The sequence below is a fragment of the Tupaia chinensis genome, unplaced genomic scaffold (genome assembly GCF_000334495.1).
Source record: "Tupaia chinensis unplaced genomic scaffold, TupChi_1.0 Scaffold000468_1, whole genome shotgun sequence".
NCBI classification, from domain to species: Eukaryota; Metazoa; Chordata; class Mammalia; order Scandentia; family Tupaiidae; genus Tupaia; species Tupaia belangeri.
In genome coordinates, this window is record NW_006159977.1 from 1470447 (window position 1) to 1487636 (window position 17190).

Below are 17190 nucleotides of genomic sequence, written 5' to 3' on the forward strand. Positions count from 1 at the left end.
GAGAGAGCAGCCCACAGCTGCAGACCGTTCATGATGGAGCCTCCTTATTGAAGCAGAATTGGACGCGTGGGTTTCACTCGCATGGACTCCTGCACACCAGGGCTCCAGGCGCTGCAGACTTCCTGGACCACCTCACGCCCCGCCTCCTACTCTGTCCCTGCCAACCCAGTGAGTGAAGATGTAGCATGCTACCCTTGTTGTCAACGCCCTGCCGCCCTGCGTATCTCGGCCCATCCTTCCCCATCGTGGCTGGGCACAGGTGGGTGTGACCAGAGGATGAGCAGGCCTTATGATTACCTATTTGCCTTTCCAGGTCGGCGGCTTCATCAGGTGTGGCTCGCGGCAGGACTCCAGGGTCGCTGAAGCTGGTGCGAAGCAGGGTCCCCATGACGAAGAAGAACAGGATGCCACCAACCACGGGGATAGCGGGGGTGATTCTCACTGCTAGATATGGACAGCTGCCGATAGGTGGAAAGGACACAGGGTGGGGGAGAGAGAAAACACAGTGTTAGGAATGAGGTAAGCAGTCTGCCTTCTAAGAAGCCAAAAGCCTACTGGGAAGAGTGAAATCGATTTCCATTACAATTTCCCCCACATTAAGAACCTACATTCGGGGAGGTCTGCAGCTCTTTCCGGAGGACAATTTAACAGCCCCGCGCCCCCCAGCCATAATAGCGCCGGCGCTCCGCTCCCACAGGAAAGATGCTGGCAGAGGAGTGGAACTAACCCGGGTTGTATAATCAATCTAAGACGTACAGAGCTTGTACAGATACACCTGTGCCCTTTGCTCAGGAGTCCGGGGGCTCCCCAACGCCCCTGGAATTACACCACAGAAGAAGACGCATTTGGAGCTGTCTTGGTCAGTCCAGCTCTTCCCACCCAGGTCAAACAACTCAGGGACTTTCAGCGGGCATGGAATGCCGAGGGCCATAAACTCACTTTCAAAGGCAAGAAACCATTTTTCAATATTTTGCAGGTAATCTATCCAAAGGAGGTTAATGAGCTACGGAAATGAACTTGCAGGCCCGTTTTGAAAGAGGATGAAAGGGATTTCAGTGGCTAGAATATAAAAATCTCGTGCTTTTCCAAAAGGCATTTGAGCTACCAATTGATGGACATGCCCAACTCATAAGTCTGAAAACCTCTTCACTGTCAGTCTGACAAGCTGAGGTGTCTGGGAGAGTCAGGGCGAGGTGCCCTTGGGACAGACGGAGGGCCTCGCCAGGTCAGCCCGGGAACCAGCCCCTGGCACGTGGCCCAAGGCCCAGGTGCCCAGAGCCAGGGTGGTCCCAGTCCCCAGGCCTGGCTTGCTGCATGGCTCCTTGACTAAGAGGACGCCAGAGGCAGACGGGAGCATTAACTGGGTGGCTGGAACGACGTGAAGCGTGGGATCTGCGACGACCCCCAGCAGTCTGTCACGTCACTGCACATCTCAGGCGTGGATTCGCAGAATCACAGCGTGTAGAGAAGGGCTGCCAGGACGTGCTCGAGACAAACGAGGAGGAGGAGCTGGCGGAGAAAGCACTGGGAAGCCCTGCTCAAAACTAGGAACGGGTGGGGTCCTGGGCCTGGGAGTACTGAGGACCAGCACCCTGCTGCGGTGCAGGTCATCGAGGGGATGGCGAGAGTCGGACCCTGAAGGCCATGCGATACTGTCCCCTTTGCCAAGACCAACGACAAGAACCTTCCAGACGCCTGCAGATCCAGACTCAGAACTGGGCACAAAGGCCCTTCTGGATCCTTCAGGCTGCAGAAACCCACAACCCTAAGAAGCTGGAGGGGAGACCCCAAATGCGGACTGCCATCTCTAAGAGAACCACCTGAGTTAGAAACAAACACCCACGGCACGACTAAGATCTCCATCTCTCCCACACCATCTCCCCTGCAGAGACAAAACGATACAACAAAAACCAGTAGAATGGCACGCCTCAGAGGGATTGCCAGTGATGATGTCTTCTCAACCTTCGTGGAAGCCACGAAGACTGAGCGGACCTGCTGTAGGGGTGAGATCCCACCACCTCGCGCACACGTGGGGCCTTCCTGAACACTTGGAGCTGCTCACCACCAAGAAAACCTGGCAAGGAGGGCAGAGGCCTTGCTGTGGGCACACGTACGTGCAAGTCTGACTGCAGAAGCCCCTCTGAGCGCGCACACTCAGTGCAGAATGACCGTGTGACCCGGGTGGGCCTCCCGCGTGCAAAAGCGAGTCCGGCGGGTGCTGACAGCAGGGATAGCGCCCTCTCATGGGCTTCTGGCTTTCCTGAGAAATTTGATTTTATGATTCTAAGTACTGAAAAGCTTTGAGTTAAACATTTTCTGGGGACACCATAATCTGGCAAGTGGCGCCTCGTTGATCCTCCTGGATCTGCAAGGACTGTCCTACGCTAGAGGTCTACTCGTCCCGACAAGGGAAGAGGAGGTCTTCAAAGGCGGCACCCCCTGGGGGAGCTCCCCTCTCATGGGGGCCTGGCCTATAGGGCCTACGGGGCCTGGCCTGGAACTTGCATTTCAACTTGAGACTCACTAGAGAATGAAAGTCTGCCAGGCAATGACCACTTTCTCTGGAGAGATTCGATATAAGTGATGGCCAACAGCTCATTAACACCGCATTGAGCCCTATCCAAAATGTCTATCTGGGGCCCCATCTCAGATCTATGTGTGTGGGACGGTTCAGCGGGTTCTAGAAGCGGACGCCGTTTAGGGTGTGTCTTGTATAGTAAACGGGGCACAAACAGTGAAGAGCCGGTGGTAAAACCCATTGCTACAGCCTGTTTAAAACTTTGACTGCGATATTGACCTAGGGTTAATACTAAGAAACTCAGACACCGGATCATTTAAAAATACTTGTTTCCTAAAACATGTCATCATCTTTGTTACTCTTGCTGTCAAATACAGCAAATGGGAAGTAACGGGAAGTCCTTCCATCCCTTTAGGCAGCAAACGTGAACGAGCGATAAACAGAAGTGCAATAATCCCAGTTACTGAGGGGACGTCTAGTCTGGTGTCGAGGCCAACCTCCTGCTTCCCCAGGCACCAGGGCAGCTTCTGGCCCCTCCAGGCAGGGAGGAAAGGGCAGCAGAAGGTGTGGAGCTGGGACTCCTTCGGAGGCCCCGGGGAGGCCCAAACGCACTCCCATCCACACCTTTTCGTCCTTCCTCCTCTTGAACAGAGAGCAGCCAGCTTTCCGCCTGCCCACAGAGGGCCCTCCTCTTCCTTGCTTTGCTTCTGTTCCGTCTTGGCTTTCCTGGGAACACCTGGGTCATTATCTCATCTCTGCCTGCCCCAGCCCCCTTCTTCTACCTGTCCTAACTGCGGGTGCCAGGTCTAACCACACAGGCCTCTGCTCCAAAGCCTTCCACGACTCCTCTTTTCCTGAGAAACAAAGTCCGGGCTCTTCACCTGGCACCCAGACCCCACCCTGCCAGGTCTCCAGCTTCCTGGAGACTGTTCTCTCTGCCCCTTCCTCACACCTGAGCGACACTACCCACCCTGTGTTCTCAGATGGACGCTGGCCACATCCCACTCTGGCTCCCACCATCCAGCTCCTGGGCAGACCCAGTCTCAGCATACCAAAGTGCCCCAACTTTCAGGTTCCAGCTTTTGATTGCTTCCTATAAAGACTTCGCTTTAAAATTCTTTTCTGAATTGTTTATTCAATTTTATTTATAATTATTATTGTTATTTTAATTTGCTACAGGTCATATGGAGTGGTGGTTGAGGCACTGGACTCCCACATGTCTGACCACGGGTTAGAGTCCCGGAACTGGTGGCTTGCTTTCTCATTTTCCCTCTCTCCCTATAAAGATTCTTGGCTCACCCCAAGTAGAAGTGATCGCATCTTTCTCCGAACCCCTACAATACATTCCCTGGCGCCTTTCCTATGGCACTTGGTGCTGTCTGTGGACAGAACTCATGGGCCTCACTAGACCGAAGGTCCTGGGGGTGACAGAGTGCCCTGTCCCCGTCTATGTCCTTTATCACACCTAGTGCAACGCTTCATACATGCTGAAAAATATGATCATGTTTGATAAGTACGCATTGAGTAACTGAACGAATGGAGCTCATTTAGTGAAGTTTACTGTAACAGAAAGGAGAAGGAAGGTCCAGCCAGCCACCTCCTGCTCATCCACAGTGCCCTTGGCTGTGCTAGGACTTCTCTACTCGCCCCAGCTTGCCGGACCCTGCAGCTGCCTTCACACAGATGCTGTGGGTTTGCCCCATGCACGAGGCTTCCCGGTGGAGCAGAGGGGAGAATACCCCCTGGTTCACTGAGCTGAACACGCGTGTGTCCACATTCTGCACTAACTAGAACCCCTCAGACTCTCTGGGTGTTAAAGTCCCAGGCAAGTGCCCTCCTGGTACAATTTGGTGCAACGCTAGTGCGCTCTGACAGTCCCCTGTGTGACAAAGGACAGTGCCATGTTTCTCTTTGACATCCTCCAGCAGAATTCACGCTCCTAAAGTGAGATCCATGTAAAGAGACACCTTCAAATCGCTGCTCAGAGAAAGCAGAGAACATCTGCAGTCCTGGTGGGAACAGGCCATACCAAGCCCCGCCCACGGCCCTGAGCAGCACCTCTGGGAGGAGGCACGGCTGGTGGGGCCGTAGGGCGTCTCGGCTGACCAGCAGCGCTGCTCAGACTACGTGAGTGGCTCCTTCCCATTCCTGAGCATCCCTGAGCAGCTCTGGCGGAGTCTCCAGATCTCGGTGCCATCTGTGAAGAGGAAGACTCCATCCCCCGAGGGCCTGGATTTGATACAAGACCGTGATGCAGCTGCCAAAGACATAAACACCAAATGGAGTCCTATTTCTGTCTCGAGAGTTGTGACCTACATACAGCTCAGGGCATGTAGGAACAGGCCCCAGGCATCTTCGTCTTCATAAAGCTCACACAGAAAGTGACAGGAGGAAAAAATAAGAACCCGAAAGCACGCGCTTTCATAACATAAGAGAAATTGGCTAACTTAGCACCAGAGGAAACAAATGCTAAAATAATGAGAAGTTTCACAGCACTCCTGCTCTGAACACATCCATGGGTTTGCGCTGTTTGGCTCTGGATATGATTAAAAATCTACGTACAAAAGGGCACATCATTGTTCACTTAAGATATAAAGAAAGATCTTACCAGGTCATAATTGGGACATGCGGCATTACCAAAAGGCTACAAGAAATGCTCCCAGTTCTAATAGCAATCTTTTCAAATTTTTAGGAAAAGCAAATTGTGTGTGTGTTTTGATGTTTATGAAAAGAGTATAAGAAGACCTGTTTTCTGGGTTCTGTGTTATCTGAGATCCTGCAACCCGTGTATTTTAGCATTAAAAGAATTTAGAGGGTTGGCCCTGAAGTTTGATAGATGGGGAGTCAGATACCACATAGTCAACTGTGGTTCAAATCCTGGCCCCAGCAGCTTGGGCACGTGTGTGTGTGTGTGTGTGTGTGTGTGTGTGCACACGCGCCCCAAATCCCCACAAGATGGCAGGATAGAGGGGAAGGGATTTCGGTGTGGCCATACCCATCTGCGGGGGTGCTTTCTCCTTTACTTTCTTTCTCTTTGGTGAGTACAAGTGCTCTCTGGCAATCAAAAAATAAATAGATAAGATGATAGAGAGAGAGAATTACTTTCCCACAACAGATACCAACATTCCAGAATCAATACTGTCATAAAATCTTTTATTTATTTTTTTTTTGAGAGGTTTTTGTTACAGGTCGTGTACACTTTCCAGAAAGACAGAGAGAGACAGAGAGACAGAAAGTGAAAAATCAACCCCCAGGGAGGATGGCCAAACTGCAATTGCTTCTCCTCCATTCTCCTCTCGGGATCTTGGGCACACACACATGCACACACACCCGGCATGAGTTTAAGCCACTGGGTCCGGGACTCGAACTGCAGTCGAATACATGGGAGTCCAGTGACATAGCCATTATGCCAACTGCTGGTACTGAATATTATCATAAATTCTGCATTCATGTTTATAGACTGGCTTACAGGTTAAAAGTTGACATAAAGTTGATTTCTGGATAAAAATCCCAAGACTGGGCCTAGCTGTTGCAGTATGCACGCTGCTACTACCTAGCAGGGTGAGGCCACAGGGCAGGCCCAGGTTTGATCCCCAGCCCACCGTAAAGAGCAGGGTTCGGTGGAGCTAGTCTCAGCTACTCTGAAGATGAGGTAGGGGAATCACAGCATAACAAGACTATGTCTGGAAAAACAAAACAAAACCAAAAAATGAAAAATCCTTGAGACTGAATTAATTTCTTAAACATTTCAGATAGGAAGCCTGGATTTCATTATCGGTTAGCTAGGTCTGCCTGTTCTTCCACAGGACATTCTTTGGGAGAAGACTAACTTTTTTAAAAAACTAAACCAAACAAAACAATATTAACAAGATGTAGCAGAGACATTAAAACCAAATGGCCCTTGGAACAAGAAGCTGAGTGTCTTTTTCCATATCAAAACAATTTAAGCCATCTTTTACATTTTTGTTTGCAAATGGATACACATATAAATAAGTTCCTGTTAATAGTAGCTTCATGGAGCCAGCTGATAGCGTAATGGTTGCATCACTGGACCCCCACACAGCCAACCACAGTTCGAGTACCAGACCCAGAGACTTGAAACTCAATGCCTGGCATATGTGCGTGTGTGCTCAACATCCTGAGAGGAGAACGGAGGAGAAGGGACTGTGACATGGCCATCCCCCGGGGTGGAGGGATGATTTCTCACTTTCTGTCTGTCTCTGTTGGTAGCTTCATGAATTCTAACTACAACAAACCATGATTTTCTTGTTCTGTCCAGTAGAGTGGAAGGCATGAACGTAAGAATGACCATTTATTTTATAATTATTTATTTAATTGTATTTATTATTTTTAAAATGTGCTATATAGCCTGTGTGCTCACTAGCGAGAAAGCAAGCCATCATGTCCAAGACTCGAATGGTGGTCAGCCATGTGGGAGTCCAGAGCCCTAACCACCACGCCACCTGCTGGCCCCTGAGAATAACTGTTACTATTTTTTTAGACATAAAAATGAGGCATACATCTTTTATTATACAGGAAGAGGAAGTGGCCTGGCTTCACTTTTGTTGCCCTTTAACTCAGGGAATCTATGTTTCGGAAATCACAAAGTAGCCTGCTATTTTAAATGTCCAATTCTTTTTTTTTTTTTTTTTGGAGAGATTTTTGCTATAGGGCGCGTGTGCTCACCAGACAGACAGAGAGAGACAGAGACAGAAAGCGAGAAATCACCTCCCAGGGGGGATGGTCACGTGCCCCAGCCTCAGGCAGCCACGACCGCAGGTTCCATTCTCCACTCGGGATCTTGGGCACGCACGCACATGCGCCCGGTGTGAGTTTTAAGCCACCAGGTCTGGGACGCGAACCACGGTCGACTATGTGGGAGCCCAGCGACATAGCCATTACGCTAACTGCTGGTTCCCTAAATGTCCGATTCTTGATTGCAATGGATTTCAGTAATAAATAGTTAAGGCAAGTGATGATCAAATAAAATAATCAGAGCCAGTGGCTCACATGTCTGAAATAATAACAGAGGAGCATTTTGAGAGATGGAGCTTGCAAGGATTGTAATAAAAATGATCTTTCTTCCTTTTCATGTGAGTCACTGTAATACCAGTGTGTTTTGCACTTATAGGCAGGGGCACAAGCACCATTCAATCTGTAATTTGTCCCTTAATCACATACTTAGCTATAAATCTACCATTACGAGGCAAAAATAAGCATGTTACTTGGAGACAAATAGAGGGAAAAAAATGGATTTAGAGATAATATCCACTCACAACTGTAAAATGGGAAAAAACCAAATGACTGATTTTATAAAATGCCCTGAAGTGCCATCTCCCCAGACACCCTGCGGCGGCAGCCCGTATCTGAGACGCCCCCTCCACGCCGACTGTGCTAACCATCCCAGACACACAAGGGTGGGCTTACTCATACTTGTACTGAAGGAGAGAGTTAATGAATTGACCCAGGAACCAGGGGCGGTGAGGGGCGGGGGGATGACCGAAGAAAACTAGAAGAAAAAGTTCAAACTCACAGAAAAGTGTGGGTGTTTGCAGAACTCCATATATCCTTTTGTAGACCCAAAAGGTGATCCCTTGGGTCAGCAGGTGGCATGTGGTGGTTGAGGCGACTGGATTCCACAGGGTTGACTGTGTAGTTCGAGTCCTGGATCTAGTGGCTTAGAAAACATGCACATGTGCATGCAAGCCCCAAATCCCATGAGGAGAACGGAGGAGAAAGGATTGCAGTGCGGCCATCCCCTATGCTGGGGGTGTGTGATTTCTTACCTTCTCTCTCCCTGGCGAGCACACTTGCCCTGTATCAAATTTAAAAGGGGGTGGAGGAGCAGGTTGTGTGGTTGTTAAGGTGCTGAACTCCCGCATGGCAGATGCAGTTTGAGTCCTGGATCTGGCGGCTTGCTTTGTCACTCTCTCTCTCTCTGTCTCTCTCTGGTGCCTTATAGCAAATTTTAAAATAATAATAATAATTACAATAAATAAAATGAAATAAATCTAAAAAAAGAGATGTCTGTCCTACTGAAACTCCATAACTCTATTTTTAAAATGATGTATTTCTTTGATGAGAAATAGACAGAGAAAGAGAGAGCGAGCATTCCCAACAGGGTCTTGACACTGACCACCCCAGCCTCAAGCAGCCACGACCGCAGGCTCCCACGTACTCAGGAGGTCTCCGGACACGAACTCCAGCCTTCCCAGGTGGGTCACCCTCACAGAGTGTCAGGGTTACCACTGCACCACTGCCCGGCTCCAGCAGCCTCGTCGTAACCCCAGTGTCTGCACAGCTTTCCTTCATGAGAGTTGTCGCTTTCAAGCCCAGGGAAGGAGGAAGGACAAGGCCATCCTATCAAGAGGAAGGTCACCAGGAATCTGGCTTCCCTGCAGCCGTCCCCTGCCAGACGCAGAGTGAAACAGGGATGTGTCCGATCACAGCATGGGTTGCCTGAAGCCAGCGAAGCTCCTGGGAGAGGAGAGGGGCCCCAGGCTTCATGCAACTTGGCAGAGAGCTGGGGGAGAGGGTGGGGGTCTCCCCGCCAGGTGGCGCACACACCTCTGAGTGTACAGGATGGAATCTGTGCCATCGTTCATCTCTCGGGGCCTCCCGGACCACCCAGCCAGATTTCCGTATAGACACAGAGCCGGGGAGTCTGTGGCTTGAGAATACAGGCTTTAAGTCACTGTGTGTAAACAGCCTGATTTACGCCGACCACTGAGAGTATGCGAGGGCTCGTTAGTGAAAATTGTGATGTTTTGGACACTTTTGCCAAGTAATGCTGAGTTCCATTTACAATTCCAGGAAGCCCGAGGCTCCTGGGTGGTGTGTGAATCACAGGAAGGAAAGCCACCATTTTTCTGCCCCCAGACTAGCTCTGTAATGGTCTAACGTGGTTCCTTGGGCAACCACACATCCCAGATTTTCGGTAAGCCGGACGTAAATGATTGCTCTTTCATTTCTGATCGTGGGTGGCTGCAGGATTAACTGGCCATGGTCCCTCCATCATCTTACCGTCAGTGCATCCTGGAACCCTGAGGAATGGCAGGGCAGGCGAGGGTCCCCCCAGGTTCACCACGAGGGGACATGCTGCTGGGTGTGCTGGGGGGGGTGGGGGCGCTCGCGCACAGAGTGGCTGAGGCAGCGTTGGCTTTGCTCCAGCCCTAAACAGAGTCCTAGGTTCCGTCGCTCTGACCCTGTCTTACGCTGAGCAGGGGTCGCGCTGCTGCCGCCTGGCAATTGTGCAGAAAGTCTAGCCGAACTCCGGCTCCATGCCAGATTCTGCATCTCATCACATCTAAGCTACCTCGATTTTAAAATGCATTAAGGGCAAAGTGCCAAATAGGACAGTACTCCAATCGCTTGCTATCTTCATAACTACTGAAAGAGCCATTCAGACATATTTAGACACCAGTTTCATGATCACCTATCAGCACTGTGCATATGTTAAAGCAGGAGTGAAATAAAGAGCGCAAGTATCCCTATGACGTCTTCACACCTGTCCCAGAGGCGTCGGGGAGGAGGCCTTCTACACAGCACGGCGCCCACATACCATCCTAGGGATGCTTCCGGCTCCTCCCCCGTCTCCACGCCTGCCCCCTCCACTGAGTCCCCCGCACATCAGCAGGCATGCTGCTGTGAGAGCCCCTCGGCCCTCACTCCTGTGCTCACAACCAAGTGCACCTGGCTCCTGCGAGGTTGGATGTGCCTCACCCCCTGTGCCACCCTCTCGCCTGCTCTGCTCCCTCCCCACAACCCCCTGCAGTTTCTGGACAAGCTGGGCTTGCTCTCCTCAGGGCTTTGGCCCTGCCTAGGACTCTCCCAGAGAGCCACAGGGCCCTCCTCACCTTGGCTCAATACCACCTTCTCAGTATTTCTGATCCTACTCTGTGACCCCAGCCCCACCCAGGCTTTATTTCTGCAGTGCGTAGCCCTGCTGGCACACGGCCTGCAGTTACCAGCTTATCTGACTCCCCCACTAGAGAAAAGCTCAGTGTGCCGGAGGGCTTTTCTCTGCTTGGTTCATAGCTGTAATCATGCCTGGAATTCAGTCTAGCATATAGTAGGCCTTCGATAAATATATGTTGAATAAACTGAATAAACGAAGTTCATCATAAAACACACTCACATTTATACACACACACTTATATACACACACACACACACATACACACATACACACTTATACACACACACTTATACACACACACACACTTATACACACACACTTATACACACACACACACACGCGATACAGAGTAGAGTTGGAATGATCCAATTTGTGCTTCAAACACATGTCTATTCATAACTGGAAGAATACACCCTAAAATATTACCTCATTATCCATAATAAAAGTATGAGGGTGATTTTGTACATAGGTGCTTTTTGGTAGTTTCCAAATTTTCTTAATTAAAGCATGGCTTATTTTTGCAGTGGAAAAATACGTTATTAAAAAAATACATAAATACTTGGTGAACTGAAAGAAGTAGGAATTGTTAAAATATTACAATCTGCCCATGCTTTTATAAACTTAACAATTCAGGACCAGCAGATGTCGTAATGGCTGCATCACTGGACTCCCATGTAGTCAATCATGGTTCAAGTCCTGGACCCGGAGGCTTAAATTCACACCAGGCGTGTGTGTGTGTGTGCCCAAGATCCTGAGAGGTGACTGGAGGAGAAGGGATTGTGGTGTGGCCATTCCCCGAGTGGGGTGATTTCCCGCTTTCTGTCTCTCTGTCTCTCTGTGTTTCTGGCAAATGCATGTGCCCTATAGCAAAACAAATAAACAAAAACAAAAAACCTCTCAAAACAAACAAACGAACAAAAATCTCAATGATTGGGACCAGTCCTGTGGGGCAGTCATAAAGTGCTATGCGGAGGAAGCTGGATCCCAGGGTTCAACCAGCCAGGGTTCAAGTGTCTGCCTCAGTGGTTTGAAAGACACACAGGGTGCCCACGACCCTGATGGGATAGGGAATTGGAAGGAAAAGGATTGTGGCAGGGTCAGGCCCTGCTGGGGCATGCTTTCTCTTGCTTTCTCTCTCTCCCTCTCGGATGTGTACATGCCCTCCAGCATTAAAAAAATTTATTTTGGTTCAGGGAAGCTATGCTCTAAACTTCATCTTCTAGACCCCCGAAATATTCAGACAAGCCATTTGAAAGCTGAGGTGTGTCCTGGCCTGTTCGGGGAAGCTATGCTCTAAACGTCATCTTCTAGATCCCCCCAAAATTCAGACAAGTAGAGGAGGGATTTTATCACAGAATGACCAGAAACTACCACAGAGGCACTAGAAACATGAGAAACAAGGAAATATCTCCCCCCTAGGGAAAAGAACAATCCCTCATCATCCACAGACAGTATAGTAGAACTCGTGGAAATGTCTGATAGAGAATTCAGAATATTCATAGTGACAAAACTAAACGAGTTGCAAGAGCTGAGACAACTCCAGAAGATGCAGGAGAAAAGAGACAATGAGTTCCAGGAGGGGTTGAAGTTTGTCCATGATCTGAAAGAGGAAATACACACCATAAAAAAGAATCAAATGGAGCTATTAGAGATGAAGGCTGCCATTCAGGAAATCAAAACCTCCCTCAAAAGTATTAAAAGCAGATTAGTCCATGCAGAAAATCAAACCTCAGATGTGGAAGGCAAAACCTCTGATCTAGAAAAAAACAACCAAAAATACTGTGAAAATAACCCCCCAAATGAGAATACTATACAAAAAATACTAGGCAGCATTTAGCACCCAAACATCTGGATAACTGGTATCCCAGAAGGTGAAGAAACTAATAAGGGCACTGATAATCTATTCCATGAAATCCTGGAAGAAAACTTTCCAAATCTAGAGAGGTATTCAAATATCCAGACCCAAGAAATACACAGGACCCCTAATAGAATCAACCCAAGAAGATCTTCTCCAAGGCACATCATAGCCAGACTGGCCAAATCTACAAAGACAAGATACTAAAATTGGCAAGAGAGAAACGTCAGGTTATTTATAAAGGTTACCCAATCAGGCTAACAACATCTCATCAGAAACAATGCAAGCAAGGAGAGAATGGGAAAATATATTCAAAGTATTAAGTGGAAAATAGTTTCAACCAAGAATACTATACCCGGCAAGATTATCCTTCATATGAGAAGAAAAGATAAAAGCATTCTCAAATAAGCAAAACCTGAAAGAATTTGCCAATAGCAGACCCATTCTTCAAGAAGTTCTGAAGTTTCTCTACCAGGAAAACTAAAGATACATAAAGAAATAAGAAAATAAAAGGCAACCAAGAAAATGACCAATTTACTGCTAGGGACAAGAAATATCAATAATAACATGGAATGTTACCTTCCAGGATTTAAACGGAAAGATTGGACCACAGTAACACCACATATGCAACAGAAGAGAGTCTGAACACAAGACTGAACTGACAAAATGCGATTTTATAACTTTGGACTAAAACATTACTGATTTCTTTTTTACTATGCTTTGTTTTCCCGATTTAAGCATTTTACTTTCTTCTGAGTTGTTGATAGGTTCAGCAATTTGTTAAAATATTTTTCTTGTGTGCTTCTTTAAATGGAAACATAAACTTTTCTCCCTTCCTGGCCCCTCTGGAATTGGAAAATATTTGGGAGTATTCTTATTTTTTGGCAGAAGGGTTATTTGTATAAGATCAATAATGCTTGTTGCATTGAGTCAGAAATTGGAAATACTCATTATTGGACAGGGCTTTGACTGGAATGTCATATCTGAAGATTAATCAGGAAACTATGGAATTAAGGTGGATCTCAAATAAGCCAACAGAAGCTCTTAGAAAGGTAGGCTGGTACCATAAATAGTTCTGCCTGGCAGAGAGGATTAGGGAAGATATATGAAAGAATGTGTAACATAAAACAACCCGGACTTTTCCAGCCCAGCGTTGTAATCAGTAGAGATCACAAAAGAGCAGCCACAACCAGAGGATTAAGTTGAGAAAGACATTGAAGGGAAAAAAAGAGAGCGATCGTTGCTAGCAGATGGTATATCACAGAATACTTGGTAGACAAGGCTGAGTTGGGAAGGTTTACGTGTGACTTGTGTGCTGGGCATTTGCTTTTCAACAATTTGAGTAGTTGACATGTAAATATTTTCTCAAAAATATTTAAAACCATACTGTCTCTGTTGTTACAGAGTCACAAACAAAATTATATAAAATTATAAGAAATATTTTGAACATTATTTTTAAAATTCAGTATTTTGAAATTTTGAAAGCTGTTTATTAACTGACAAGAACTATGGAGTATGAGCAAAAATTTTTGAATATGTAAAGTAAATGTTTGTGCAAAAATGTAAAACTAAATAAAATAAATTTAAAAAATAAATAAATAAGGAAAAAATTTAAAGCAAACTCAGCTATCAATAAAATATATGAGAATAATGCATAATAATAATGCGAGCTCAAAACCTCACAGGGCTGGGACAGCAGGTGGCAGGTGCTGGATTCCCACAAGACTGTGGTTCAAGCCTTGGACCCAGCAGCTTGAAAATGATGCTGGATATGTGTGTGTGAGTGCCCAAAACCTCAAGAGGAGAATGGAAAAGAGATTGCAGTCTAGCCATCTCCCCTGAGGGGTGTTTTCTTGCTTCCTCTCTCTGCCTCTTATAGTACTTGCACCTTAGGGTAAAAGGCAAAAAAAAAAAGAATTTAAAAAAACCTCACAGGGCTGAAGGCCTTCCCTTCTGCAGATTACTTCTAAGACCCTAGTAAGGTATCTGTGTTTCAGGGTACATACCAGAGAATGCAAAGCCCAAGGTATCTCCCATCTCAACTCTAGACTGTACACAACTTCTTACAGGATATGACGAGAGAGTGTTCTCCCAGCTTCGAGGACTTCTGCCTCAAACCGGACATCCATTTACTAAAGGCAAAGATGACTGTGCTGGAACCACAGTGACTCCATCTTGAAGCTGATCTGCCATCTTGACCAAGATGATTATTACTATTTCTTTTGCTACAGGGCATGTACATTCACAGGAGAGAGACACAGAGAGGGGGAAAGTAAGAAAGCACCGTCAGGGGGGATGGCCATGCCACAATCCCTGCTCCTCCTGTCTCCTCTCGGGATTTTGATACACATGCACACACACCTGGTGTATTTTTCAGGCCTCCAGGTCTGCGACTTGAATCGCGCAGTGAGCTATATAGAATCCAGATGCTTTAACCTCCATGCCACCAGCTGGCCCTGTGACCAAGATAACCCTTAGTGGGATTTCCAGCGTTCGCATGTTGCTCTGTGTTACAGGAAACACCCCATCATCCTTATCCGTGGAGCAGCGTGCCCCTAGTCATAATTAATATACGGTAGTGACATTTCGGCATTGCTCAAGTGCCCCTGCATGTATTCCCAATCCTCTCATATAACCCCCTCCAGTGTTGTATAGGCACAAGCATGGGATGAAGGGTGTGGAGCCATGGAAACCGTGGAAACTGTGGAAACCGTGTTTCCATGTGTAAGTTCCCTTAAATTCTTTTGTCATTTATTTATGTATGTATGTATTTAGATTTTTGCTATAGAGTGCGTGCACTAACCAGAGAGATAGAGAGAGACAACGAAACAGAAAATGAGAAATCACCGCCCCCCCCAGAGGAGGATGACCATGCCGCAATTCTTTCTCTCCCATCATCCTCTTGGGATCTTGGGCACACATGCACATACACCTGGTGAATTTAAGCCTCCAGGTCTGGGACTTGAACTGTGGCCAACTACAGGGGAGTCCAGTGATGTAATCATTATACCATCTCCTGGTCCCTCTTCTGCATTTTTAAAGTTTTCAGGACCAGTAGTTGGCGTAATTGCTATGTCACTGGACTCCCATATAGTCAACCGCAGTTCAAATTCTGGACCTGGTGGCTTAAACTCACGCACGGCCCATGTGTGTGTGTGCCCAAGATCCCGAGAGGAGAATGGAGGAGGAGGGATTGCGGCATGGCCATCCTCCTGGGGGATGATTTCTCACTGTCACTCCTCTTCTCTTTCTGGTGAGCACATGCGCCCTGTAACAAAACTAAAAAAAAAAAGTTTTGCCAGAGAGCACATGTGCTTGCCAGAGAGCAGCTATGTGAGAAAGTGGAAACACCCATGGGGCATAGTCATGCCTCAAACCCTTCTGTGTTCTTCTCGGGAACCGGACACGCACAAACACACGCCCAGTGTATTTCTCAAGCTGCCAGGTCTGGACTTGAACTACGTGGTCGGCCATGTGGACCACAAGGAATCCAGCTGCCCCAGCCACCACGCCAGGGGTTGGCCCCATTTCAACTATTAACTAAAAAGCTGGCCTTGTCTACCTCGTTTCTTGGTTTCTCAACCTTCAGAAGCCAGAGGCCACCTCACTTACACAGCCACGCCTCGGAACCCCACACATCCTAGTGTTCCTGTCACAGTAAAAAGGCACGAGGAGACACGAAGTGCCTTCACCATACGGCTCAGAGTGCCAGGATGCCCTGACACCCACGCACCCTGAGATCCAGGGTCTCCGAGTCATGGTCCCTTTTTCTTTTCTGGAGTTGGAGGTGGGTCCAGGAATGTGAGGAAAGAGGCCTTTGGAAATGAGGAGGGATGAAGCTGACAAATGAATTCTCTGGACACCAGGGTGTGCCCGGCTGAGCCGAGGGTCGGCTGCCTTACCGGTGCATTCTGCAAGGTGTGGGCCTGCTCAGCTCAAAGAACTTGCTTAACTGCTGGGTGTTACAGGAAACCTTCCAGGGAGGATGTGCCCCTGCCTATCACTATGCACAGCAGGGAGCCCCCTCCTGCTCTGGGCAGTTGGAGGGCATCAGGCTTCCTGCCGGGCCATGGCACCAGGGCATGCGTCCTGGCACCACTTACCTGGCCAGTTTTCTCCTTCTGGAAGCCAGCTGCCATTCCCTTGCCCACCCTAGGGCTTCGATCTGGCCGCCCAGGTTACTAAAGCAGCGAACATAGCTTCACACACAACTGGGGTCTCTACCAAGGAGCATGGCAGCCAGGCCCCTGCCCTACAGATCAAGGACGAGCCTCTGGGGTGGTCACCCTATACCAACCCTTCTCCTACCATGCCCAGAAGTCACTCTACAGAAAAGGGGTCTTAGGTGTTATGAAGAAGCAGTAACCCAGTGTCGTCTAGGCAACAGTGTGGGTGTGTTTTGGAAAGCTTCTTCAGAGATGCAGAACAAGTACTATGGGTACTCTGGGTACCAAGTATCATTACTTAAGTATCACTCCTGAGCAGCGCTCTTTCCACCACTCAGTCACCCACATGCGTTTACTAAGCACACACTGTTAATAATACACACTAGACCAAATGTTAGGAAAGCCAGAGGACCAAGAGGGACTCTCTCTTTCAGGATCATATCTTAGTAGGAGACAGACCCGCATCGGCTAACTGCAAAGAAAATGGCACGTTTGGAGACAGATACGGAGAACAGCGAAGGGGACCAGCTCGGTGGGCCTGGTGCCATCCGTGAAGGCTTGTGTGTGTGTGTGTGTGTGTGTGGGGGGGTGTTCAGGGCAGCAGGAGGCTGGCCAGCAGGAAAGGAGGACCTGGCAAGGACACGGAGCCTCTGGCCTGTGCTCAGCTGTGAGGGCCCCTCCAGGCCCTCTTGAGTGCTCGGTGGCTAACAGTGGAAGCCCACGCGCGCCTTCG

At 48.2% G+C, this 17190-nt stretch overlaps 1 protein-coding gene across 2 annotated transcripts in view; it reads right to left on the bottom strand.

Annotated features, from left to right (window-relative positions):
- The window catches only part of ZDHHC14 (zDHHC palmitoyltransferase 14), a 308739-nt gene that overhangs the window by 124659 nt on the left and 166890 nt on the right, over positions 1 to 17190 (bottom strand). For both annotated transcript variants that reach the window (XM_006155790.3, XM_006155791.3), the window contains exon 2: positions 298 to 458. In XM_006155790.3, the coding sequence (XP_006155852.1) occupies positions 298 to 458 (161 nt within the window). The remainder of the gene's footprint in view (positions 1 to 297; positions 459 to 17190) is intronic.